The 26659-nt window shown below is 43.1% G+C and overlaps 2 protein-coding genes across 4 annotated transcripts in view; one reads left to right on the top strand and one right to left on the bottom strand.

Annotated features, from left to right (window-relative positions):
- The window catches only part of tmem39a (transmembrane protein 39A), a 44287-nt gene extending 44150 nt beyond the window's left edge, over window positions 1-137 (bottom strand). The window contains exon 1 of one of the 2 annotated variants that reach the window (XM_052013629.1): window positions 1-137. The gene's annotated coding sequence lies outside the window, so the exon portion shown is untranslated. The other variant, XM_052013632.1, reaches the window with a different exon arrangement.
- On the top strand, window positions 97-26659 carry hsd3b1 (hydroxy-delta-5-steroid dehydrogenase, 3 beta- and steroid delta-isomerase 1). Of its 2 annotated transcripts, none has more exons than XM_052013634.1 (3): window positions 97-237; window positions 20096-20263; window positions 24613-26634. In XM_052013634.1, exons 2-3 carry the CDS (start codon window positions 20125-20127, stop codon window positions 25419-25421), a joined length of 948 nt encoding a protein of 315 aa, XP_051869594.1. In that variant the 5' UTR covers window positions 97-237; window positions 20096-20124; the 3' UTR covers window positions 25422-26634. The 2 variants fall into 2 exon arrangements, with proteins under 2 accessions (XP_051869594.1, XP_051869593.1); XM_052013633.1 differs by lacking the exon at window positions 97-237 and adding an exon at window positions 16454-16677 and having other exon boundaries at window positions 24613-26659.

Below are 26659 nucleotides of genomic sequence, written 5' to 3'. Positions count from 1 at the left end.
CGGAAGTCCCGCCCATCGCCTCCTTTCCTTGAGGAAAACGCCACGCAAAAGCGAAATGGTGCATCGAAGTGAACGGAAAGTTCCCACGGCACTCACGGCAGCGGCTAGGGCTTGCAGAGAGCGAAAGAGAGAGCGCGTTACACGCGTGACCTTCGGTCAAAAGGGAGGAAAACGCGTGACGGACAGTTCTGTGATTGAGCGGGAAGCTGCCGCTCAAACACCACTTCCGACTGCCAGGTTTGTGTACGCGCAGCCGGTTGGAGTGGAGCGGAAGGACGGCAGGGGCAGAGCGGCCTGGGTGGGCCGGGCGCTGGGTGATTGGCAGGCTGATGCAGGACGGTGTTTCCACCCCCAAGATCGCCTTCTGTTGATGCTCCTGGGTTTCCTCCATAAAGGGGTCCCAGTTTTCTAGTGGGAAAGGCAAGGGCCCCCTCACGGTGGTGGACTTCAGGGGAGTCCAGGCACTGTGGACAGTGCACCTCCTATTCAGATCAGATCACATTTCTTTATTAGTCACATGCACATCGAAACACACAGTGAAATACATCTTTTTGCGTAGTGTTCTGGGGGCAGCCCGCAAGTGTCGCCACGCTTCCGGTGCCAACATAGCATGCCCACAGCTTCCTAACCCATACATCTTTGGAATGTGGGACGAAACCAGAGCACCTGGAGGAAACCCACGCAGACACGGGGAGAACAGACAAGCTCCTTACAGGCAGCGGCCAGATTTGAACCCAGGTCACTGGCGCTGTAAAGCATTACGCTAACTGCTACACTACCGTGCCTGCCATATATTGATTGGGAGTCCTCAGGTTGTCTGTGAGCCACTGAGCAGAGCTTTTCCCTGCGGGGTCTTTAGGAAGTTTGACGTTGATTCTCCTGTGGCAGCAACTTTGTTGCCCGTCACTGTTTTAGGGCCAGGCTGATAGAGCTAATAAAGTGAATTAGGCAGTGGTTTGTCTAACATCACCTGCACCTCACATCAGAATCAGGTTTATTATCACTGACATATGACGTGAAATTTGTTGTTTTGCAGCAGCAGTACAGTGCAAAGACATGAAATTACTATAAATTACAAAATACATGGGTGAGACATCTTTGCTATACCTTGTTCAGCTAACGTAGGTGCCAATACTTGGATCGAGGATATTGCCATGAAACTTGTTTCTCTGAAATGATGTTGGTTGTGTCCAGGCTAAATTTGAAACATTTTGACAGGTGAAGAGATCCTCTTGGGGTTCATTTCCTATTCTTCTCATGCCACTCAAGAGGTTCCAAGCTTTGCAGAGGTTCTGATTCTGGTGTTGAAGTTGGTAAGGAGGAGCTAAATGTGTGCCATTTGGACTTATTATTGAAGGTTAGGGTAGAAATTTCTTCTGGTCTCATCTTTGGCTTCCAGAGTTGGGGTCTATGCACTGGCGACCACTGCATGCTAGTTCTGCATTAAAGTTAGTCAAAGGGTCATGAGATGCCAGACTGGCCCACTGTTGATGCTGAAACCAACCAAATGAAGAAGGCACTTCCAGTTCATCCTTCCAAAAGAAACAGTACCTGTCTCAGTATTCTACAGTCATCTGAAGGCTGAGGTCCAACCAAAAACTTGTTACTTAGGGGAAAGATGGTGGGTGGAAAGAGTGCAAGAATTCCAGCAACAGGCTGATAATCACAACTTGCATGGATTCTTCAGTGCTGCCAAAAACATCTATGCCCCAAGGATTCACCCTGCTGAGAGCAAAAAATGGAGAAGTTATTCAAAAACAGCACCCCAAAGCCATGCTTTAAAGACCTTCGCCAGGGGACGTTGTATTTGATGGGAGCGGACATATCTGTATCCCTTAGTACTATATCTGCTACAATCCTGAAACTACCTCAGCCCAGCAAAAGATTGAAAAGACCATCCAAAACCTCAGAAACAACAAGGATTCTGGAACAGAGAACATTTCTGCTTAAGTACTAAAACATAACGAAGAATTTCCGATTTGGATTCATGATCTCATCTGAGAAGAAAAAATACTAGTAGATCTCAATTAACCTTGCATCCTGTTTTCCTATCTTCAGAGCTGTTCTTACTGTTAAAAGGACATGTGGGCATGTTTCAGCTCTGTCTGCTTTCCCCAGGTAAATGATCGCTGATGAGTACGAATTGATTTTTTAAATGGTTGATGCATACTTGGTGAACCAAAGGGCATATTTCTGTGCTGTGTGACTGATTTTGGACAACACATTTTCATACCATGTAATTCTCAAGAGGAGCAATAATCCTCTCTTCTCCTTTCTCTGTAATATAAAATTAAAGCTTATTGTCATTAGCCTCTAATATTATCCCAGGATAAACAGATCTAGTTAGTTGAGTAAATAACTTACTTATTTACGGAATTTGCAATAGTGCCCTTGATATTTAAGACTCTTTGAGTTGTATTTTGGCTCTCAAAGGCCAGCACTTCTTTCCTGTCAGTATCTCCTGTTACTCTGTAGGGTCTGGGGCTAATATTAGTGTTTAATATAGTGATTAATACTCTAGCAGTATTACCATAGGTATATAATAATTTTCAATGGCCCTCCAAGTCCTTTTTGCTCACTGTCATTACAGTCAGGGATTTTACAGTCACATTTGATGATATAAAACCAATTTACAGTCCCTTATAACAGAGGCTTCAAATGCTGCTACTCATATACCCATGCTGCTACTCACCATTCCTCTGATTCCCTTTGTCCCAGTCCAGTGCTTTTTGTGGCTCCAAATTCATTTTACTGGCTGGATGTGTTCTCCTAATATTCCATCAATAGAGACCTCCAACTGTTCCTTTAGCTCCCTCACTAATATATCCCGGATTCCTTCCTTCTGTATTTAGGTCAGAACAACTATTAATAAACACTCTGGTGTCCACATAGTTTTTTGTCATGAGGTGAGTACCCTCTTCTCTTTCCCCAAATGTTCCTCAACACTAACATTGACACCTCATGCTATTTCTCTTCTATCTGTTTGATCCTTCCACATAATCTTGACTATCAGAACAGTTTTCCCATTTTCTTAATCAGTTTTTAGAATGAGCCTTCACACAGGGGATTGTAGATTTTTGAAATTTTTCACATTAATCTCTGTGGTCAATTTCAGTCATTGAGTATGTTCTAGGCAGAGATCTATACATTTTGGGACTTCATGGACATTGGAAGATGTGAGGATTTTGGGCAGCTAAGTGGACCAGAGGAACAGAATTGGCCATGTGGTGGAATAGACTTGATGGACCAACTTACAGTTGTTTACCCCTATTTCTTATGTATGGCAGAATAAGCTTAAAGGGCCAAATTCTTCACATATTTTGCAGAGCTCAAGGTGAGAAAGATTTATTTCCCAGAGAGCATTGAACATTGTTTCCCCCTAAGACAATTGGTACTTAATAATAATTAGGTATATAGAACATTACAGCACAGTATAGGCCCTTCAGCCCACATGTTGTGCAGACATTTTATCCTGCTCGAAGATCTATCTAACCCTTCCCTCCCACATAGCCCTCCATTTCTCTATCATGTGTCTATCTACGAGTCTCTTAAATGTTCCTAATGTATCTGCCTCCACCGCCTCTGCCGGAAGTGCATTCCACGCACCCACCACTCTCTGTGTAAAAAAAAAACTGACATCCCCCTTATATCTTCCTCCAATCATCTTAAAATTATGCACTCTCGTGTTAGCCATTGTCGCCCTGGGAAAAAGTCTCTGACTGTCCACTCAATCTATGCCTCTTATCATCTTGTATACCTCTGTCAAGTCACCTCTCATCCTCCTCTCCAAAGAGAAAAGCCCTAGCTTGCTCAACCTATCCTCATAAGACATGGTCTCCAGTCCAGGCAGCATCCTGGTAAATCTCCTCTGCACCCTCTCCAAAGCCTCTGCATCCTTCCTATAATGATGCGACCAGAACTGAACACAATACTCCAAGTGTAGTCTGACCAGAGTTCTATAGAGCTGCAACATTACCTCGTGGCTCTTGAACTCAATACCCCGACTGATGAAGGCCAACACACCATACACCTTCTTAACAACCCTATTGACCTGCGCGGCAACCTTGAGGAATCTATGGACGTGGACCCCAAGATCCCTCTGTTCCTCCACACTGCTAAGAGTCCTGCCATTAATCTTGTATTCTGCCTTCAAATTCGATCTCCTGAAGTGTATCACTTCACACTTATCTGGGTTAAACTCCATCTGCCACTTCTCAGCCCAGCTCTGCATTCTATCAATATCCTGTTGTAATCTACAGCAACCTTCTACACTATCCACAACACCATCAACCTTTGTATCATCAGCAAACTTACTAACCCACCCTTCCACATCCTTATCCAAGTCATTTATAAAAATCACAAAGAGCAGGGGTCCCAGAACAATTCTGATTCCACACAGCCAAGTTTCCCTGGATCCCATGCCTCCTGACTTTCTGAATGAGCCTTCCATGAGGAATCTTACCAAATGCCTTACTAAAATCCATGTACACCACATCCACTGCTCTACCTTCATCAATGTGCTTTGTCACATCCTCAAAAGAATTCAGTCAGGCTCCTGAAGCACAACCTGCCCCTCACAAAGCCATGCTGACTGTCCCTAATCAGTCTCTGCTTCTCCAAATGCTGATAAATCCTGTCTCTAAGAATCTTCTCCAGTAATTTGCCCACCACTGAAGTAAGACTCACTGGTCTGTAATTCCCAGGGTTATCCCTACTCCCTTTCTTAAACAAAGGAACAACATTTACCACCCTCCAATCATCTGGCACTACTCCTGTGGCCAGTGAGGACCCAAAGATCATCGCCAAAGGCGCAGCAATCTCTTCCCTCGCTTCCCGTAATAACTTTGGATATATCCCATCCGGCCCCGATGACTCATCTATCCTAATGTTTTTCAAAAGTTTCACCACATCCTCTTTCCTCATGTCGACATGCCCTAGCTTATCAGCCTGTCGTACGCCATCCTCACAAACGTCAAGGTGTCTCTCACTGGTGAATACTGAAGCAAAGTATTCATTAAGGACCTCCCCTACCTCTTCCGACTCCAGGCACGTGTTTCCTCTTTTATCCCTGATCGGTCCTACCCTCACTCTAGTCATCCTCCTATTCTTCACATACGTGTAGAAAGCCTTAGGGTTTTTCTTGATCCTACTTGCCAAGGACTTCTCATGCCCCCTTCTAGCTTTACTATGTCCATTCTTAAGCTCCCTCCTGGCTACCTTGTAACTCTCCAGAGCCCTGTCTGATGCATGCTTTCTAAACCTCAGGTAAGCTTCTTTCTTCCTCTTGACAAGATATTCTACATCTCTTGTCAACCACGGTTCCTTCACTCCACCATCTTTACCTTGCCTCAGTGGGACAAACCTATCCAGAACCCCATGTAAGTACTCCTTAAACAACCTCCATATTTCCACTGTGCACTTCCCCAAGAAAATCTGTTCCCAATTTAGGCTCCCAAGTTCCTGCCTAATAGCATCATAATTCCCCCTCTCCCAGTTAAATACTTTCCCATATCATCTGCTCCTATCCCTCTCCAAGGCTATGGTAAAGGTCAAGGAGTTATGGTCACTATCTCCAAAATGCTCTCCCATCAAGATATCTGAAACCTGATCAAGCTCATTGCCTAGTACCAGGTCCAGTATGGCCTAGTTGGCCTGTCCACATACTGTGTCAGGAATCCTTCCTGGACACAACTAACAAACTCTGCCCCATCTATCCCCTTTACACTAAGGAGATGCCAATCAATATTAGGGAAGTTGAAATCACCCATGATAACAACCCTGTTATTTTTGTACCTCTCCAAAATCTGCCTCCTGATCTGCTCCTCAGTGTCTCTGCTGCTATTTAGGGGTCTGTAGAATACTCCCAATAGAGTGATCGCTCCCTTCCGGTTTCTGACTTCCACCCACACTGACTCAGGACATCCTCCCTTTCTACAGCTATGACACTGTCCTTGATCAGCAAAGCCATTCCCCTACCTCTTTTATCTCCGTCCCTGTCCCTATTGAAACATCTAAACCCCAGAATATCCAGCAGCCATTCCTGCCCTTGTGACAGCCAAGTCTCTGTAATGGCCACCACGTTATAGTTCCACATACTTACCCATGCTCTAAGTTCATTAACCTTGTTCCTGATACTTCTCGCATTAAAGTGGACACACTTCAGCCCTTTCAAATGCCTACCCTTCCTCACAGTCTTTCTACACTCTGCATCTATTTGTAAACTAAATGCACCAAACTCTGACCTATCACTCTGGTTGCCATACCCCTCCAAACTAGTTTAAACCCTCCCCAACAGTTGTAGCAAACCTGCCCACAAGAATATTGGTCCCCCTCCAGTTCAGGTGTAACCCATCCCTTTTGTACAGGTCATACCTTCCCCAGAAGAGATCCCAATGATCCACAAATCTGAAACCTAGTCCCCTGCACCAATTCCTCAACCACGCATTTATCTGCCAAATCATCCTATTCTTACCCTCACTGGCGCATAGCACAGGCAGCAATCCAGAGATCACTACCCTTGAGGTCCTGCTTTTCAGCTTCCTACCTAACTCCCTATATTCCCTCTTTGGGACCTCATCTCTTTTCCTACCTATGTCATGGGTACCAATATGTACCACGACTCTGGCTGTTCACCCTCCCCCTTCAGAATGCTGTGGACTCAATCCGAGACCCTGGCACCCAGGAGGCAATGTACCATCTGGGAGTCTCTTTCATGTCCACAAAATCTCCTGTCTGCCCCCCTTACTATGGAATCCCCTATCATTACCACCCTCCTCTTCTCCTCCCTTTCCTTCTGCACCACATGACCTGGCTCAGTGCCAGAGACCTGGTCACCGCGGCTTTCCCCTGGTAAGTCATTCCACCCAATGGTATCCAAAGCGGTATACCTGCTATTGAGGGGAACGGCCACAAGGGTACTCTGCACTCCCTGCCTATTCTTTGTCCTTCTCCTGACAGTCACCCAGCTACCTACCTCCTGCAGCTTAGGAGTGACTGCCTTTCTGTAGCTCTTATCTATGTGTTCCTCGTTCTCCCATATGATTCGAAGGTCATCCAGTTCCAGTTCCCTAGCACAGTCTGTAAGGAGCTGCAGCTGGATGCACCTCATGCTTATGTAGTTATCAGGGAGACTGGATGTCTTCTAGAACTCCCACATCTCACAAGCTGAACATACCACTGACCCTGGAGCCATTCTCACTACTCTGGCCTGACACTAAAGGAAACACCAAAGCAAAGAATGAAAGGAACTTACTGGAGACTTACCTTCGCCTCTTCTCACTGAAGCATCTTGAACTAAAGCCTCAGCTCCCCACTCTAACACTGGCCACTCACACAATGACCACTCCCAGAATGGCCAGGAAGAAAGTCCCAAATAGATAGAAAGTCACGAAATAAAGTTAAAATAATGATAAAATTTTATTTTCCCTAAAGGCCATCTGCTCATTTCTGTTACCAATATTTATCTACCAGGCTTATCTGTTTAGTCTCAAGAAGTTTTGTAATAGAAAACACAGCTGTAAGTTGTTCTGTCCACTTAGCCTTGCACCAAGCTCTAAATCTCATCTAGTTTGTGTTTCATGGCACCAAGGAATCTGAGAAAATGTTACATACTGTGATTCATTTTGTTATCATTACCACACAAAGATAAAGTACTGAAAGAGATGGCTGAGCAAACAATTTTTTAAAATCACAAACTAGTCTTCCTGTACTAGACTCTGGAATAATTTAAAGCAACACACACAAAATGCTGGAGGAACTCAATAGGTCAGGCAGCTTCTATGGAGGGAAATGGAGGTTGACGTTTCAGGTCAAGACCCTTCATCAGGACTGGAAAGGAAAAGGGCAGAAGCCAGAATAAAAAGGTAGAGGGAGGGGGAGGATCACAAGCCGGCAGGTGATAGGTGAGTCCAGGTGAGAGGGGGAAGGTAGGTGGATAGAGGAGGGGAGATGAAAGGGAATGAAAATGAGAGGTGATAGGTAGAAGAGGCAAAGGGCTGAAGATGAAGGAATCCGAAAGGCGAGGGCAGTAGACTATGGAATAAAGGGAGGGAGGTGGGGAACCAGAGGAAGGTGATGAGCAGGTCATGGAGGTGGGGAGGGGAAAGAGAAGGGGTGAGGGAGCCACAGGAATGAGGGTAAACAAGGGGGGGGGGAAGGGAAAACAGAGGGGAGGGGTCACAGGAAGTTAGAGAAGTCAATGTTGATACTGTCAGGTTGGAGACTACCAAGACGGAATATGAGGTGTTGCTCCTCCAAGCTGTGTCTGGCCTCAACGTGGCAGTTGAGGAGGCCATGGATGGACATGTCAGTATGGGAATGGAATGTGGAATTGAAATGGCTGGTCACTGGGAGATCCTGGCCGTTGGGGCGGACGGAGCAATGGTGCTTGACAGAGCAGTTACCCAATCATCGATGTAGAGGAGGCTGCACCAGGAGCATCGGATGCAATAAATGACACCCTCGGATTCACAGGTGAAGTGCTGCCTCACTTGGAAGGACTGTCTAGGGAGGAGGTGTAGGGAGGTGTAGGGGCAGGTTTAACACTTTGCACGGTTGCAGGGATAAGTTCCAGGAGGATTTTCGGTGGGGAGGGACGAGTGGACAAGGGAGTTATAGAGAGCGCAATCCCTGCGAAGAGGTTTGGGGAGGGGGTGGGGGGTAGATGTGCCTGGTGGTGGGATCCCGGTGGAAGTTGTGGAGAATGACGTGTTGGAGGCGGAGGCTCGTGGGGTGGTAGCTGAGCACAAGGGGAACCCTGTTCCTGTTATTTCGGGGGGGGGGGGGCTGGTGAATGGGGTGAGGGCAGACATGCAGGAAATGGAGGAGATGCAGGTGAGGGCTCCATTGATGGTGGTGGAAGGGAAACCCTGTTTTCTGAAAAAAAAGAGGGCATCTCAGATGTCCTGGAACGGAAAGCCTCATCATGAGAACAGATGTGGTGGAGGAGGAGGAACTGAGAGAAATGGAGAAATTTGTCCTCACCTACCACCCCACAAGCCTCTGCATCCAACGCATCATTCTCCACAACTTCCATGACCCGCTGAGCTCCTCCAGAACTTTGTGTGTGCTGCTCCAGATCCTAACATCTGCGGCATCTCTTGTGTCTCTGGAATAATTTAATTTGCTTATATTGTACGCTGTTAATTAGAGATCCATGGAGATATTTTAAGAATCCAATGTTACAATAAACACGGGAAATACCTACAGGATGAGGAGTAAACAAAACTTCAGAATCTTATGTTGGAATGGCTCCTTTGTAGGAATGTAGGTTCTTTATAATCGAAGCGTAAAACAAAAAATATTCAGGTGCTGGAATCTGAAATGAAAACAGAAAATACTGCAAACACTCGGAAGGCCAGGCAGCAAATGTGGAAAGAATAATCCAATTATATATATTAAGCTGTCATATGTTACTTAAACAATATAAGTTGGGAATGGTTTATTAATCCAAGCCAAAAATCATGCTTGTATAAGCTCCCATATTTGTAATAACTGCATGAAGAATTCAGGCTCTTGTTTTGTGTGGTTACAGACACGGGAATGAAAATTCAGTGGTTAGGGGTGGGTGACTGAAGAGCGGTGGATGTGGTGTACGTGGACTTTAGGAAGGCATTTGACAAGGTTCCTCATGGTAGGCTGATCCAGAAAGTCATGAGGCATGGGACTTATGGATACATGGCTGTGTGGATTGGGAATTGGCTTGGCCACAGAAGGCAGAGGGTGGTAGTATATGGAGAGTATTCTGCCTGGTGGTGTTCCTCAGGGATCTGTTCTGGTACCCCTACATTTTGTGATTTATATAAATGACTTATATGAGGAAGTGGAGGGGCGGGTTATTAAGTTTGCAGATGACATGAAGGTTGGAGGTGTTGTGGATAGTTTAGAAGGTTGTTGTAGGTTACAATGGGATATAGACAGGATGCAGAGTTGGGCGGAAAAGCGGCAGATGGAATTCAATCCGGAAAAGTATGAAGTGATAGACTTTGGAAGAATGAACTTGAAGGTGGAATACAAGATTAATGGCAGGATTCTTAGCAGTGCAGAGGAACAGAGGGATCTTGGAATCCAAGTCCATAGATCCCTCAAAGTTGCCATGCAAGTTGATAGGGTTGTTAAGAAGTCGTATGGTGTGCTGGCCTTCATTAGTCAGGGGATTGAGTCCAAAAGTCACGAGGTAATGTAGCAGCTCTATAAAACTCTAGTTAGACCACACTTAGAGTATTATATTCAGTTCTGGTCACCTCATTATAAGAGGGATGTGGAAGCTTTAGAGAGGGTGCAGAGGAGACTTAACAGGATACTGCCTGGATTGGAGAACATGAGCGAGCTGGGGCTTTTCTCTTTGGATCAACGCAGGATGAGAGGCGACTTGATAAAGGTGTATAAGATTATGAGGGGCATAGATAGAGTGGACAGCCAGCACCTTTTCCCCAGAGCAGCAATGGCCGATACCAGAGGACATCAGTTTAAGGTCAGAGGAGGAAAGTTTAGGCGAGATGTCAGAGGTAGGTTATTTTTAAAACACAGAGTGTGGTGGGTGCCTGGAACACACTACCAGGGGTTGTGGTAGAGGCTCTTACAATAGGAACATTTAAAAGACTCTTAGGTAGGCACATGGATATAAGGAACATGGAGGGTTATGGGCTGTGTAGGAGGGAAGGGTTAGCTTGATCGTGGAATAGGTCGGCACAACAACGTGGGCTGAAGGGCCTGTACTGTGCTGTACTGTTCTATGTTGAAACCTGCATGGTTGCTCAGGTCCCTTTTCTGTTAAGATGCTCTTAAGGTTCTGTTAAGATGCTGATGACCTCTGTGTATTGGGACCCATGAAGGCCCTACCAAAGACTGTTTCATCTAAAAGACTGTTTCACCAGTCTAAAACATCAGGACAGTGTGTGGGTGATCATCAGAGGTGAGCTGCTAATGGCAGATCAAAGAACCATGATCCTCATGTCCTTAGCTGTATTTTACCGCTACTACTATGCTAGAGAACACATTGGTGAGATCACAGTAGCCTTGGAACTCAAAGGCTATGGAGGTAGTCTCAACTAGAGTCTTCTCAAGTGGGGAAGAGAAGCCTCTCTGATTCCTCTCAGGCCCAACAGAAAATGCAAGGAGGTAAGCAAGGTGCAGCCTTTGTCCATTTAGATTCTGTTTTGCCATTTGTTGCTCTGTTCTCAGACCAAGAAATAAAGTTACCTGAAGTTGTAGAGTTCAATATTGAGTCCAGAAGGCTGCAACATGCTCAGACAGAAGATGAGTGGCTGTTCCTTGTGCATGTTTTGAGTCTTACTGTGACAGTACAGGAGGCCACGGACCAATTGGTCAGGGTGGGAGTGGATGAGGAATTAAAGCGGCAGGCAGCAGGAAGCTCAGGGTCACCCGTGCAGACTGCATGTAGGTTTTCCATAAAGCGAATGCCTAATCAGCATTGGGTTTCTTCCAATGTTGAAGAGACCACAGTGTGAGCACCAAATGCAGTATACTAGATTGGATTCACTTACACTATAGGGGGGAGGTGGTTGGTGGAAACAGAAGAGTGGTCCAGGAGGTTAAAAAAAGGGAACAATCCCTGTGAAATGCTGAAAGGGGAGAGGGGAGGAGAGGGGAAGATGTGTCTGGTGGTGGAGTCTCTGAAGGTGGCAGAAATTGCAGAGAATGATCTGTTGAATGAGGAGGCTGGTGGGGTGGAAGGTGAGGACCAGAGGAACTCCATCCTTGCTTCATCCTGGAGGACAGGGAAATGGATGAGATGCTGTCAAGGGCTTTGTTAACACTGGTGGAGGGGAAGCTGTGGTTCAGAAAGAAAGAAGACATTGAGCAGCAGAGGGGAGGAGCCAGCAACATTTTACAAGTTGTTTTTCAGGTATGAAAGGGAAGCAGGCTCTAGCGGAGTGGCCATTTTTGGGAGTGGGTGTGTTTGTGCCACAAGTGCTGTGGTTGAGTATAAGTGCAGAGGCTTTGTTTCATGAGGCTTCGATGAGAGGAGGCTGCGCAGGTAAGGTTTTCTTTAGGATTACTCTCATTATTAGAGTAGCTGGGATGGCAGTTAGGGAGTGGCGTGCTCCTCCTGTAGGATGTGGGAGAAAAGGGAGACTGCCAGTGTTCTTGATGAAGTGTGCCCAGCTGCAGCTCCTGGCTGATCAGATTAAGGAACTGGAGCTGGAGCTGGACGTACTTAGGATTGTCCAGGATGCTGAGAGCATCATAGATAAGAGTTTTAGTGAGGTGGTCACACCTAAGGTGCAGGCAGCAGATAGTTGGGTGACCACCAGGAAAGGTAGAGGGAGCGGGTAGACGGTGCAGGATTCCCCTGTGGCGATTCCCCTCAGCAACAAGTATACCCCTTTGGATACTGCTGAGGAGGATGACCTATCAGGGCACAGCAGCAGCAGCAAGTCAGTGGCACCTTGGCTGGTTCTGAGGCTCAGCAGGGAAGGGTAAAGTCAGGCAGAGCAATAGTGATAGGAGACTTGATGGTGTGTTGCCTCCCAGGTGCTGGGGTCGAGGATGTCTCAGAGCAGCTGCACAACATTCTCAAGGGCAGCGGGGTGGGTGGGGGTGGTGGGAAGCAAGCAGAGAATCATGGTGCTCATTGGCACCAATGACATAGGTAGAAAGGGGGAAGAGGTCCTGTGCAGTGAGTATAAGGAGTTAGGAAAGAGGCTGAAAAGCAGGACCTTTGAAGGTAATAATTTCTGGATTACTCCTGGTGTCACGTGCTAGTCAGGGCAAGAATAGAAAGATAGAACAGTTGAAGGTGTGGTTGAGGAACTGGTGCCAGGGGCAGGGTTTCAGGTTCTTGAATCATTGGAACCTCTTCTGGGGCAGGGGCGACCTGTACAAGAGGGATGGGTTTCACCTTAACTGGAGGTCGGGAGGGTTTAAACTAGTTTGGCAGGGAGATGGGAACCAGAGCACCAGGTCAGAAAGTGAAGGGATTGAGAGGTAGATGTCATGACCAGTAAGTCTGCAAGGAAGAACAGGCAGGAGCAAGGTAATAGGCATGATGGGACAGATGGGGGTGAAGTGTGTTTATTTTAATACTAGGAGCATTAAGAGTAGGGGAAATGAATTAGAGCATGGATCAGTACATGGAACTATGATGTGGTGGCCATTACAGAGACTTGGTTGAGAGAGGGACAGGACTGGATGCTTAATATTCCAGGTTTTGATGTTTTAGAAAACATAAAGAGGGAGTTAAAAGCAGGGGTGGGGTGGTTGGGGAGTTGCTCTATTAATCAGGGACAATATCTCAGCTGCACTCAGAGGAGACATAATGGAGGGCTCATCCACTCAGTCTATATGTTTGGTTGCATTTGGAGTATTACATTCAATTCTAGTCGCCCCATTAGAGGAAGGATGTGGAGGCACTGGAGTGTGTACAGAAGAGCTTTACCAGGATGCTGCCTGGATTAGAGGACATGTGTTATAAGAAGTTGGACAAACTTGGGTTGTTTTCTCTAGAGCGGTGGAGGCCGAGGGGAGACCTGACAGAAATTAATAAGATTATGAGAGGCATAGACTGTGTAGACAGCTGGCATCTTTTTCCAAGGCTCAAAATGTCAAATACTAGAGGACATGCACTTAAGGTGAGAGGGGGTAAGTTCAAAGGAGATGTGTGGGGCAAGTTTTTTTTCACTCAGAGAGTGGTGGGTGCCTGGAATGTGCTGCCAGGGGTGGTGGTGGAGGCAGATACGATAGAAGTGTTCAAGAAGTTCTTAGATAGGCACATGAATGTGCAGAGAATGGAGGGATATGGACATTGTGTAGGCAGAGGGATTAGTTTAGTCAGGGATTTAATTACTAGTTTAATTAGTCCGGCACAACACCTGTGCTGTACTGTTCCATGTTCTATTTTAGAGGCACCTGTATGGAAAATCTCATCATCAGGGTAAATAGAACTGAGACAGGAACTGGGAGAATGGAATGGAGACCTTAAAGGAGACAGGGTGGATGAAGAGTAGTCAAGATAGCTGTGGGAGTCAGTAGGCTTGTAATGGATATTAATAGCTAACCTGAGATGGAGACAGAGAGATGCTGAAAAGGAAAGGAAGAATCAGAGATTGACCATGTGGAGGTGAAGGCAGGGTGGAAATTGGTAGCGAAAGTAGTGAATCTTGTTCTGCATGAGTGCAGGAGGCAGTATACAGGAAGAACTTACTTCACTTATTTAAACAGAGGAAACCTAGTTTTAAAGTAATTGATAGAAGAATCCAAGTGGAGATGATGAGTTTTGTTCCACATGGAACCCACTGTCTGAAAGGATAGTAGAAGCAGAGGAAGTGGTTTGGATGTGTACTTAAAGAGCACCGACCTACAGGATGATTGGCCTGATGTTGAAACTGTGTGCGTGTATCTGCACATCTGTGTGTGTGTGGATGGGTTGGGGGTTAAGATAGTTCTCTTTCAACTGGCACAGACACATTGAGCTGAAGAACCTCTCTTTGTGCCATAAATTTTCTATGATTTCCTCATTTTATTATTTAAAAATGTCATCACTGATGAATACAACTTTTATTTTGAAAATATTATTTTTATTTAAACATTCTATTTCAGTTATGACATTTTTAATTTAAGTTCAGTGATGAGAACTGTAGAATTATAATGCATTAAACATTAATTTTAGCACAATTTTAAAGAGTTAGGCAAATCATTGAACCAATGAAAATCTTCAATTAAACTGCAAATAGATCATAAAACCTTTGGGATGCCAGTAGAACTGTCGGCATTGCAGTTTTTCAACTTTAATTTACCACAAAAAATTCAAAACTCTAGTTTTGCATTGCTCTTGACAATTCTGAAATTTCCCTTTTTAGCATTTTCTGTACCCACCCTTTTCCGTACTCAATTTTCTCAGCAGCAATGTCCCTTTCTGCATTTCCATCACTCCCATCTTTCCCCTTGATCTGCTCAACTTCTTTATCCTCCTCTTAGCCTAATTCCACAATCATCTACCTTACTCACCCACTAGTCCTCTCATTCTTCCTCCAACAGGTTTTGAGAGACTTGATTCCCTTTCATTCTCTAAAGTTTCCCCCTTTTCTTCTTTCTATCAGTTTCAAAATTAAAATTTTAAAGAGAAAACAAGTTTAAAAATAAGAATATATCCTTTTTTCCCCCCCACTGTATAAATTGTCCTTTCTACCCCACCTGAAATCAATGTCACTATTGAGCTTGTGGGCACATATCAGCTGCAGTAGTGTGGATCACTGGCTGGGGTGGGGCGAGTAGTGTGGGCAAGGAAATTGACTGGGCTTGGGGTTGGGGAAGGCAGGCTGTTATTTTGGTGGGCTTGGGGGTTCTAAAGATGCTTTTCCTGAACCCATCAAAATAAAAAATAAGTTTACTTTGCTGTTTTTGAGTTCCTTCCTCAATCCTGCCTTTTCAACTCTCTGCCTGCTACTCATGACCAGAAAAGAACTTTGCAACAGTCAAGATTCTGGCTCCAGATTTCAAGCATCTCACTGTGTGTTTCGATGTACTGTATGTGTGACTAATAAAGATATCTTAAATTGTTCATGTAAGAAACAGATGGCCAGTTTTGAAATTGGTCCTTCAATTATTACGAAACATAAATAAAATGTGTATTATTTTTATATTTCATTGCAACATAGAAAAAGGCCATTCAGTCTATGCTGACTCACAGAGCAAATCCATTCCCCAACTAAGTTTTCCTATAACCTATTCTCCCCACGTTCCCATCAATTTTACCACTCACCTACCAAGAGGGCGATTTATGGTGGCCATTTCACTCACTGACCCACGTATCTTTGGGATGTAGGAAGAAACTCACAGGGAAATTATGCCATTTCTGCACAAACAGCTCTGGAGATCAGGATCAAATGGGGGTTGCTAGATTAACTGTTTCACTGTGGTGCCCCCAATAATTCTTTTGTTTCAAAATTCAGCTGCTCATGGTTCCTAAGAGGTCACAAAAAAAGGAAAGCTTATTAAAACTTCCTGGAGTCAGGAAGAGCAGGAGTGCCCACTGCTGCCATTCCAAACCTCTGCTCCTAGCTCATTCCTTTGATGCCTAATCACAAACAAGTCTCTCTGTTTGATTGCACTTTTCAGTCTGCTGGATTTACCACTTTTTGGCCTCAAACCAGCCACTTAATGAATATTCTACCTGCTTTAGTTTAGTACATAAAACTTCTCTCACTGCAGATGCCTTTATTTTTATTCTTCGGCAGTCTTCTGGGATCAAGGTTAACTTAATTCCACTCTGGTCATACATTATCTCCTATGGCCATGAATTTGGTGGATATTTTTAAGGATGAATTATGCCATTTGTCGTTGCTGATAGCCTCCAAATAAATAGAGCAATTGATGTAAAGGTCATTGATTGGCTGACCATGAATGGAATCATTTCCATGATTTAGCTGATTAGGAGGAGGAGTACTTCAAGGTTAACTTGGGTATTTAAATAGTAACTAGCTGCATCCACACCACAGAGGCGAACCAACTTTAGTTCAACAGCTGGTGTACAACATTGACTCTATACTTTAGAAATCAACATGATATCTGTTTCTGGAGACGTTTACCTCATTATAGGAGGAAATGGATTTCTTGGAAAAGTCATTGTAAAACTTCTGATTGAAAAGGTTCATGATATCTCAGAGGTCAGATTGTTTGACAAAGTGATACAAGAAGACCATGTAGAAAGTTTGCAAGGTATGTATCATGATGCACCCATTCCAGTAAATATAATTATTTCAAATGATTTGTAACAATATATGCTTATTGAAAATTGTGTTATGGCATCAATATGTAATTCACTGAAAAACTGAATAAAATGAACATTGAGTGATTCAATATAATGATAGCAACAACCTGATGCAGGGTTTTGACTCAAAACGTCAACAATTCCTTTCCTCCCACAAATACTGCTCAACCTGCTGAGTCCTTCAGGCAGATTGTTTGTTGCTTCATATTCTGGCATCTGGAGTCTCTTGTGTTTCTACAGCAACAACCTTTATTGATTTGAGAATGTCTGATATAATTCCTGGTTGGATTTTTCTCGGGCAATCAGGGAACATTTGAAAATGATCCTCAATTAAATTATATTATTAATGACAATAAAAACAATTCCAATGTTTTAAAGCACTGTTTAAAGTTCTTCCTGTTTTAAGAATCTCTTGGATCCTTCTAGCACTAAATAACTATTTAATTGAGGTCATTAGACAGAGTTGAATGATTTTGACTGACAGTGAATGGTAACATTTGATTGGTGGATTGCCAACCAATTGTATCAGTGTTGAGTTGCCACTCACTTGCAGGGCATATAAAGTGAGAGTCCTATGACTGCTTGTGTGGGGTTGTGGTGGTATAATGGTTAAATTACTGGATTAGTTGGCAAAGCTCTGGGGGATTGTTGATTGGAGGCATGAATTTTAATCTCACCCTGACAGAATCTAAACTCAAGTATGAAAATTGAGAATAAAAGCTGTAATAATTGTGACCATTAAACTGCAGAGTTAAAAAAAAATCTATCTGGTTCACTGATATCCATTAAAAGGAGAAATCTCCTGTCCTTATCCAAACTGGGCTGTATGTAACTCTGGATATATACGGATGTAGTTAATGCTTAACTGCACTGAGAAATGGCCACAAGACCATAAGAAATTACAGAGTTGTGAACACAGCCCAGTCTATCACAGAAACCAGCCTCCCCTTAATTGATTCTGTCTACACTTCCCATTGCTTTGAGAAAGCAGACAACATAATCAAAGATCCCTCCCACCCCAGCCACTCTCTCTTCTCCACCCTTCCATCTGACAGAAGATAACAAAGCTTGAAAATATGTACCACCAGGCTCAAGGACTGCTTCTATCCCACTGTTATAAGACACTTGAATGGACCTCATATGATAAAGATGAACTCTTGATCTCTTATTCTACCTCATCATGGCCCTCGCACTTTGTCAACTTGTACTACATTTTCTCTGTACCTGTAACACTATTATGCATTGTTATTGCTTTTTCCTTTGTACTCCCTCTACATACTTATGTTTGGAATAATCTGTTTGGATGGCATGCAAAACAGTTTTTCACTATATCTCGGTACATGTAACAATAACAAACTAGTTACCAAATGGCTTAGCAAGCTATTCATTTCAGGAGGAAATTAGGCATGGACAATGGTTGTTGACCTTGCAGCATTATTTAATCTCCTGAATGAATGCATTTAAAAATCAACAAGGCAAGGGCAATGTACTTGTGTAAGGAAAGCCCAAACACTAAGCTGTTGATTTTGAGTGACCAGTCACTTGTTTCAGTCACCTGGAGTTTTGTGGCTCAGAAATTTAGTTAACTGTGGCAATCAAACATTATGATGGAGCTTCTCTGTTTGGATTCTCAAGCTCGGGCCAAGGGGGTCAACAATAGGGATGGATGGTGGGAGTGAAGAAAGAAGGGATTGTGCTGTGGTTCATCATTGTAAAGGGTCTGGATCCTGTGGTGGCAGTAGTTGTTATATTTGTGAGCCCCAGAGCAGCACAACAACAATTCAATAGTTGTTACTAGCAGGATCTTTTTGTTCTGTAGTTCACAAAACTTAAGTGGTTAAAAAAGATTACTGAATCCGGGGCTTTATTAAAGCATAGGGTACAAGAGCCAGGAAATCAAAATAAATCTTTACAAATCATTGCATTGGCTTTAACTGTTTCCAATGTGGGCATCACCCTCTGGGAAAGATGGAAACGCTTTGGTGCAGAAGAGCTTTACCAAAATGATTCCAGCAATAAGAGAGTTTGGTTATGTGGATAGACTGTAGAAGCTGTGGTTATTATTCCTAGGTTGGTTGCGACGGGCTCTAATTGAGACACTTACTTACTGACCGACTTAGATCAATGGAGAAAGGTGGGCATGGGATCAACTGATTAGCTCTTGCATAGAACCAGCATGGACCTGATGGGCTGAATGGCCTCCTTCCATGTTGTAACCACTCTGAATATGTATTTAGTGTATGATTTGTTTTCCAAACAATTCTAAGCAGAAATAGCAATCAGGATTCTGTTTGCATCACAGGGCCCTCTTTCTATAAGAGGGGCCTACAACCCGAAAAGAGACCCTTTCAAAATGGAGCCAGTCAGAAAGGCTGCTGACCTCATCCTTGGGTTGTTATTATCAGTAAAGACAATGGAAAATCACCCATCAACTGTATGCCTATGGCAAGTAGGGGTAGCAGTTAGGACAAAGTCAGCTAATGGGGAATTGGTGGTGCAATCATTGGCAGTGGTGAGAAGGGGTGGGTTGGTAAGATGATGCAATGCCATTTTGATCTTGGGAGTGGGGGTTAGTGAGTGGTGGGACTACAGTTGGGAATGGGGATTGGCAAATCTGGGGCTGCAGCTGGTGAGTCTAGGAATTGAAATTGTTGATTATGTAGGTAAAGGGGGGGGGGGGCACCATCAGTTGGAGGGGAAGTCTGTGGTCTGGAGAGCCAGTTATTGGTTTGGTGGTGGGAGAGTGTAGTTTCTGTGAGGTGGTGGATGGTTGAGTGGGGGTTAGGGAACTGGATAGGGAAGAGCGGGACTGAATTAGTAAATTACTTGGAGGACTGTTCTGAGTTGGGTTCCTTGTTCTGGTCTGGGACCTGCTTCAAGGATTTGTCTTTAAGTCACACAGTTGTTAGCAGCTTGTTTCAATATGAGTGACCACTTATCCAGCACTGAAAACCCCAGAAGTGACACAGATATTGTATCCTTAGATGCCACTGCACATGCCCAGGATCCTCTGCACATTACACATCAGACACAGAACCCTGGGGGGGGGGGGGGGGGGGAATAGGCAAATGTTTTTATATTGAGTTTTAGGATGAAACTTCAGTTCTCATTGCTCTTGATTGCCTCAGCATCACACACCATCCTCTGAATGAACTGACAGGTTTCATTTTGTCAAATCCTAGTGGAGCTATACACGAGTAGCAAAGGATTACCCTTGGAGACCTATTGAAGTATTTTGTAAATGTTTACAAAGCAAAATATTCTGAGGTCAGATGAACTAAGTTATCAGTGCATTGAAAAAGCATGTGTGAATATGGATGTAATAAATCTAATGATTTTATTTCCTTAATAAAATTTGTTTTTCAGCTTTGGTTGGAAGCCGAGTTAAGCTAACGATGTTCAAAGGTGATCTGAGGGATAAAGAAGTCTTGCAGAAAGCCTGCCAAGGAGTGACCTGTGCTATTCACACTGCTTCCGTAATTGATCTCTGGGGTAAAGTCAGCAAAGAAGAAATGGAAACTACCAATGTTGAAGGTATAACTTAAGGTGAAGGAAAGCAAGTCACAGAGGAGTGCAGGATGTGATTGTATGAGAATGGCTGAAATGTAATTGCTGAGATGAAAAACACTATGATACTGGAGGAACTCAGCAGGCCAGGCAGCATCCACTTCTCCACAGATGCTGCCTGGCCTGCTGAGTTCCTCCAGCATCATAGTGTTTTTCATCTAGATTCCCCTGCAGTCCTTTGTTTCTCATGCGATTGCTGAGCTTGGGTGCCATAAGTCTCTCTAACATGCTGTGTCTAATTTATTTTTCCTCCAGACTGTCTGTGGAGCATGCTTAGTGGGACAAAGAGTTTATATATTTGCATTTAAAATTTGTGCTTCTTATCATACAAATTTGGATGGATTGTATCACTAGTATGCTGCCATCATTATGTGCTTGCAAAACCTGGAACAAAACAATTGGAAGTACTCTTAAAGCTGTCTAACATCACTGTTTTTCGGTGAGGTATAATATCTTGTATCTGGGCTTTCTCCTATTTGTGTGGACCTTTTTTGGTCAGCAATGCTTTTGAACCAAGCTCCTCACAAAGATCTAACATGCTATATGGCATGGATTTTTCATTTACTATTCTTATTGTAATATTTGTTGCTGCTTGCACAGGTAAAGAACCCTTTGCTTCCACGGATGGTGCTTGACCCACTGTTCTAGTTTTTGTTCCCGATTCCAGCATCTGCAATCTGTCTTCAACTAGTAGTAATACCTAGTTCAACAATGCACAAATTATTTCATATAGTACACTCTGTTCCTAAAGGGATACTTGCAAACATGACAGACAACTGTCCAAACTGATTTCTGTACCAAACAGTTATGATGTAGGCCAGCAAGGTAGGTGAGCAGTTTCAGAGCAATGATGGTGAATTCCAGTAGCTTCCTTGACTCAAAGGATTCCTAATTTGAATATAACTGAGTTTTTAAAAAAGGTAACTAAATAAATTGATGGGGGCAGTGTGGTTGATGTTGTTTACATGGACTTCAGTAAGGCTGTTGGCAAGATTCCACATGGAAGGCTGGTCCAAAAGGTTAGAACCCATGGATGCAAGTTGATTAACTGGATGCAAAATTGGCTTGATAATAGGAGGTGGAGGGTTGTTTTTGTGATTGGGAGCCTGTGACCAGCAGTGTATCACAGGTATTGTGCTGGGATCCTTGTTGTTTGTTATGTTCACCAGCAATGTAGATGGTGAGGATGGTAGTCGGGCTTGGGCAGGTAATAGCAAATGGAATTTAATCCTGCTAAGAGGTGACGTATATTGCAGGGTATAATAAGGATAGGATATACACCATGAGTGGTAGGGAAATAGTGAGGAACAAAGAGACCTTAGTGGTTACATCCAAAGATCCATGAAGGTGGCAGCACAGGTAGATAGAGTGGTGAACAAGGCACATAGGATACTTTCCTTTGTTAGCCAGGACATGGAGTATAAGAGCAGGGAGGTTTTGGTACAATGTTTTAAAACCTTGCTTACATGACAGCTGGAAAATAGTGTGCAGTTCTGGTCACCACACTATGGGAAAGGCAGGATTGTACTGGAGAGGGTGCAGAGAAGAGTCATCGAGATGTTGCTGGGTTTGTTTTCCTTGGAGGAGAGGAGGCAGAGGAGTGACTTTTCAGATGTACAAAATTAGAGGTGTCGATACAGTAGATTAAAAAAAAATTCCTCTTGACAAAGGTGTCTAAGACCAGAGAGCATAGGTTTAAGGTGAGCAGCAAGAAGTTTTGAGGGGATCTGAGGAAGAAATGCTTCACTCAAGTGGCTCTGACTTGGAACACACTGCCTGAGATGGTGGTGGAGGCAGGCACTCTCACAATACTTAAGAAACGTCTGGATGAGCACTTGAATCACCTAGACATAGCAAGCTATGGACCAAGTTCTATTAACTGGAATTAGTATGCATGGATGTGATAGGGTGAAGGATGCATTTCTGGGCTATAAAACTTTGATTCTCTGAATCCTTCCAACCAGCTTTCTACCCCTGCCATACCAGAACAACTCTGGTTAAAGTCACTGGTAATGCCCTATGCGGTTAAGAAAAAGGTCATCTTTCCTTGTCCTTCCTGACCAGTTTGCAGGCTTTCACATTGTACTTCTCTTCTATCATCGCAGCTGGGTGTGATTAGCCACATGCACCCATTCTCATCACCAGTGATAGCTTCTCAGCACCATTATCTCACATGTACTCCAAGGTTCCATCCTGAGCAGTCCCAAATTTCCAAAAAGCATTGTTCCAATGCAGCATCATTCAAAACCAACTCAGTTTTCACCCCTGCATCTGTTGCTCCAGCTTTACAGTCCTATTGCCTGCCTTGACTCTTCTAAACTCTAAATTATCACATTGCATGCTCAATATCTAGTACTGTTTGAGATAGAATTCTCTTCGAATACATTGTGTGAAAACTGATGCCAAATTCAGCAAGACGTTTACTGACACCACATTGACACACAAAGAAGATCTGCTGCCTCCTGTTGCAGTGACCAGGGTTTAATCCTGATCTCTGTGGAGATTGCACATTCTTCATGTGATTGAGTGGGTTTCCTCTGGGACATTATGTTTCATCAGTTGCAGAGGACACAAGTTGAACTTATGATTCCTTTCCCATCCCAAAGACATGTGGATTGGTAAATTAATTGACCACTGTAGATTGGCCCGAGTGTATAGAGGAGTGGTAGAACTTGGGGGGTGGGAGGTGGAACTGATGTGAATGTTGGGAGAATAGAATGGGATTAGTGTAATGGGTGCTTGGTATGGACTTAATGGGCTGTATGGCTTTAAATTATGTTCCCTCTCCTTGGCATCATCTGAAACTAAAATAGATTCTTTGTGATTTGTAACAATGAATTTTATGGCTACACCAACCTAATCTATTTTGCCCCCACAGCATTGCCTTAGCTCATCTCCTGAGAACCTGATTTACTACTTCAATGTATTTCTGGCAGCTTTCTTTCTCTTCTCTGTAATCCAAATCTGCTGCCTATGTTCTAACTTGCTCTAAATCCCATTCATCCATTATCCCTGTGTTTGCTGATGAAATGTAGCTCCCCAGTATGAAACATCTGTAGCTTGATTTTAAAATTCTTATTCTCATTTCCACCTTGCTGTGGTCTCGCATTTCCTTAGCACTTTGGTCTCCACCAGTCCTATAAACAAGGGTATCTGCACTCTTTCTATTCGGGCCTCTTGAACATCTGACTTTTTATTTGTTTGTGTGAAGTGCCTTGGGATATTTTAAAAATATGCAATCCTTTACAAGTGGAAATGGAAGTTGTTTCATCATCACTACTACCACAAAATTCTGGCTATTAGTTCATTACATTGGGCGGAATTTAAAATTTACTACTTTCTATTCAATATTATTTGTCTCAGATTAGTACCTGCATCCTGCTGATGGCATTTCCTGGCAATTTCCATTTTCTGTTCAATGAACAGCCAGTCGCAGGGGCAAATATGCCTGGATCCAGAGATGATCTGAGTGTAGACTGTGGCACAGATATGTGAACATGGTTAAGGAGCTGTGACTTTATAGGATACAGTTATGTAGCTCTGCTACCTCCTGTAACTTCAGCTTCAGGTTTCCCAATGAATGTATTAATCCATCCATGAGAATCATAAGCATAGAGCTTCTACGCCACTGATTTCTTACAAATAAGTCATGGTACCCTTTCTGGAATAAAATAGTAACTTTGTTGCAGTGAAGGTGAATGTGGTGGAAATCTGACTGGAATAATTCAAATGGAGTTGTGGGGAAAAATAGGTCTAGACCTGTGAGGCAACAATATATTAAAGGATATTGAAGAAGAAAAAGATGCTGAGATATAGTGACAGACCAAAGCAACTAGAGTATTGCAGTTAAAAATAGAATCACTGTTGACAATAAGGTGAGTAACCTCATAAAACCTGCCAACCTGGGAGAGGATTATTGTTCATTTCTTAACTACCTCTTAATTGGAAGTTGAAGGTGGCTCAGATTTTTCATTTTTTTTTAAAACTACTTGCCTCCTATCTGAACAACCCTTCTGTTTGTGAATGTATATTAGGTAATCTGAAGAAACAATTATTACTTTAGAGCAACATTTATCATAAATTGTAACTTGGTACAGCCAAGTTACAAAAGTACTTAAGAATATGAATGGGATTTAAATTGGACCAAATCATACTCTAGATTCTATAACCTATTTAAGTTTTAAATTCTGTATCAATTATCCGCAAAGTCAAACCATTGACAATTGATTTCACTTTTCATGTTGCAATTTTTTTTCATTGTTTTAGTATTTATATGGTATCTGCTTTGAATGATATTGTTTCATTTGATTTGGAAGGAAGTCACCTTTTGTTAGAAACCTGCATTCAGCAGAATGTGAAGTGTTTTATCTACACCAGCACTGTGGAAGTGGTGGGGCCAAATATAAGAGGTGATCCTATCTGCAATGGTGATGAAGACACGGACTACATCAGCGAGCAAACAACTCTGTACAGCAAAACGAAATATGCAGCAGAGCAATTAATCCTAAGAGCAAATGGATCCCCCCTTCCTAATGGTGAGCAGATAGTTACATCTGCTCTACGACCCATGTATATCTATGGAGAAAACAGTCGCTTTATGCTACATGATTTGGATGTAGGGATCATCAATGGAAATGTCCTGCCGAGAACAAGCAGGAAGGAGGCTCTCGTGAATCCAGTGTATGTAGGCAATGTGGCTTGGGCTCATGTTTTATTGGCTAGAGCAATGAAAGAAGAGGACAAGAAGAGAATTGTTGGTGGCAAGTTCTATTACATCACAGATGACACCCCACATATGAGCTACTCAGATTTTAACCATGAACTGATGCATTTTTTGGGGCTTTCAATTCCATCAAAGCTCCCCATTCCTCTGCTGCTCATGTACTTTATTGCCTACATAATAGACATGCTGTGGCTTTTAATAAGGCCTTTCATTAAATCTGTTCCCAAACAAAACCGACATTTCCTCATGATACTTAACACAAAGTTCACCTTTACCAGCCACAAAGCACGGAATGATTTTGACTATATCCCACTTTACAGTTGGGAAGTGGCAAAAGAAAAGACCACTACCTGGTTGGCTTCAGTGATACAAGAGCGAAGAGAGTTTTTAAATAAAAAGTAACACCTACAGGGCTATAAAGCATAGAAGCCTAAATATTAGGGGATAGAAGTTTGAAGTTCTGAGTGGTTATTCAGGTTAATGTCTTCATAAATGTTATTTTGTCTTTTGTATAATGGTTGGTGGTTAAAGGATGGGTACTCATCTCTTGCCTCACCACTTGCCATTCAAAGCTACAAGTCTACAGTGCTTTGGAACGGTCATCCAGACAAGTGGTGAGTATTCACTTCCAGCAACACCCATGAATCTCAACATAACCCAAAACAAAACTTCCTACTTGAATGTATGGGTGCCAATGTCATAATATTTACTCTTGTTCACTGAAATACTGAGAGAAATTGTTACCATACTGTCAAAGAACCATTGGCAGGTTCTCTTTTGTATCTTCTAAACCCTTGACCTGGACTGCCTAGAAGGACAAAGGCAACAAACAGAGGTTACATCTTGACTTAGAAGTAAATCATAGAAAATTTACAACACAGGATGCCATTTTGCCTCCTCATATCTGCTGGTTTAAAAAAAAATCTGCCCAGTCAAGTCCGACATTCCAGTGCTTGATCTATAGCCTTTCAATGTTGCTGAGTCAAACTCTTGAAACTCTCTGCAGTTCAAGAGATTGCTTACCATCACATTTTCAAGGGAAACTGGAGATGGGCAATAAATTGTGCTCTTGCTGGCAATACCCGCATCCCAGGAACGAATAACAATAAAATTCTTGCACACAAGTGTTTAAAAATACACAGAAATTTTACAATAATGAGCTAACTCTTGCATTATAATGAAAGCAGAATTTCCATTATAACTTAATTTTCAAAGCTTTCCACAAGTATCAAATGTAGCATATTAAAAATCAGCTACTTTAGGTAAAAGTATTAGATTTGCCTTATCTAAGTAAGCTTGTAGATTTCTAACTTGGTTGCAATTGGTCTGTTTGGTATATCACTCTTTGTATATCCCATGAGTATCTGTAATTTTTGTTTTTGCCATGGCTGACCTGTAGAATTGAAATCAATCATGTTACTCTTTCTGAGATTAATCGTGGCAATGTAACTGCAAACTCTCCAGAGAAAAGGCAGAACAACTGGAAGCTCTGAAGGAGGAAAGGCCTTGCAAGCTGTGGAGACTGTTAAACTTAAGGAACTCCTCCACTAAAATCAAAGATCTTTGAAAATCTTTATCTGTAACTGTCAATTCATATTTATGTACAATATTATGAATAAACTAAATGCAATCAAAATATC

Source organism: Pristis pectinata, chromosome 4 (genome assembly GCF_009764475.1).
Source record: "Pristis pectinata isolate sPriPec2 chromosome 4, sPriPec2.1.pri, whole genome shotgun sequence".
NCBI classification, from domain to species: domain Eukaryota; kingdom Metazoa; phylum Chordata; class Chondrichthyes; order Rhinopristiformes; family Pristidae; genus Pristis; species Pristis pectinata.
Note: the sequence above shows the minus strand (reverse complement) of the source record. Positions and strands in the feature narration are given on the sequence as shown.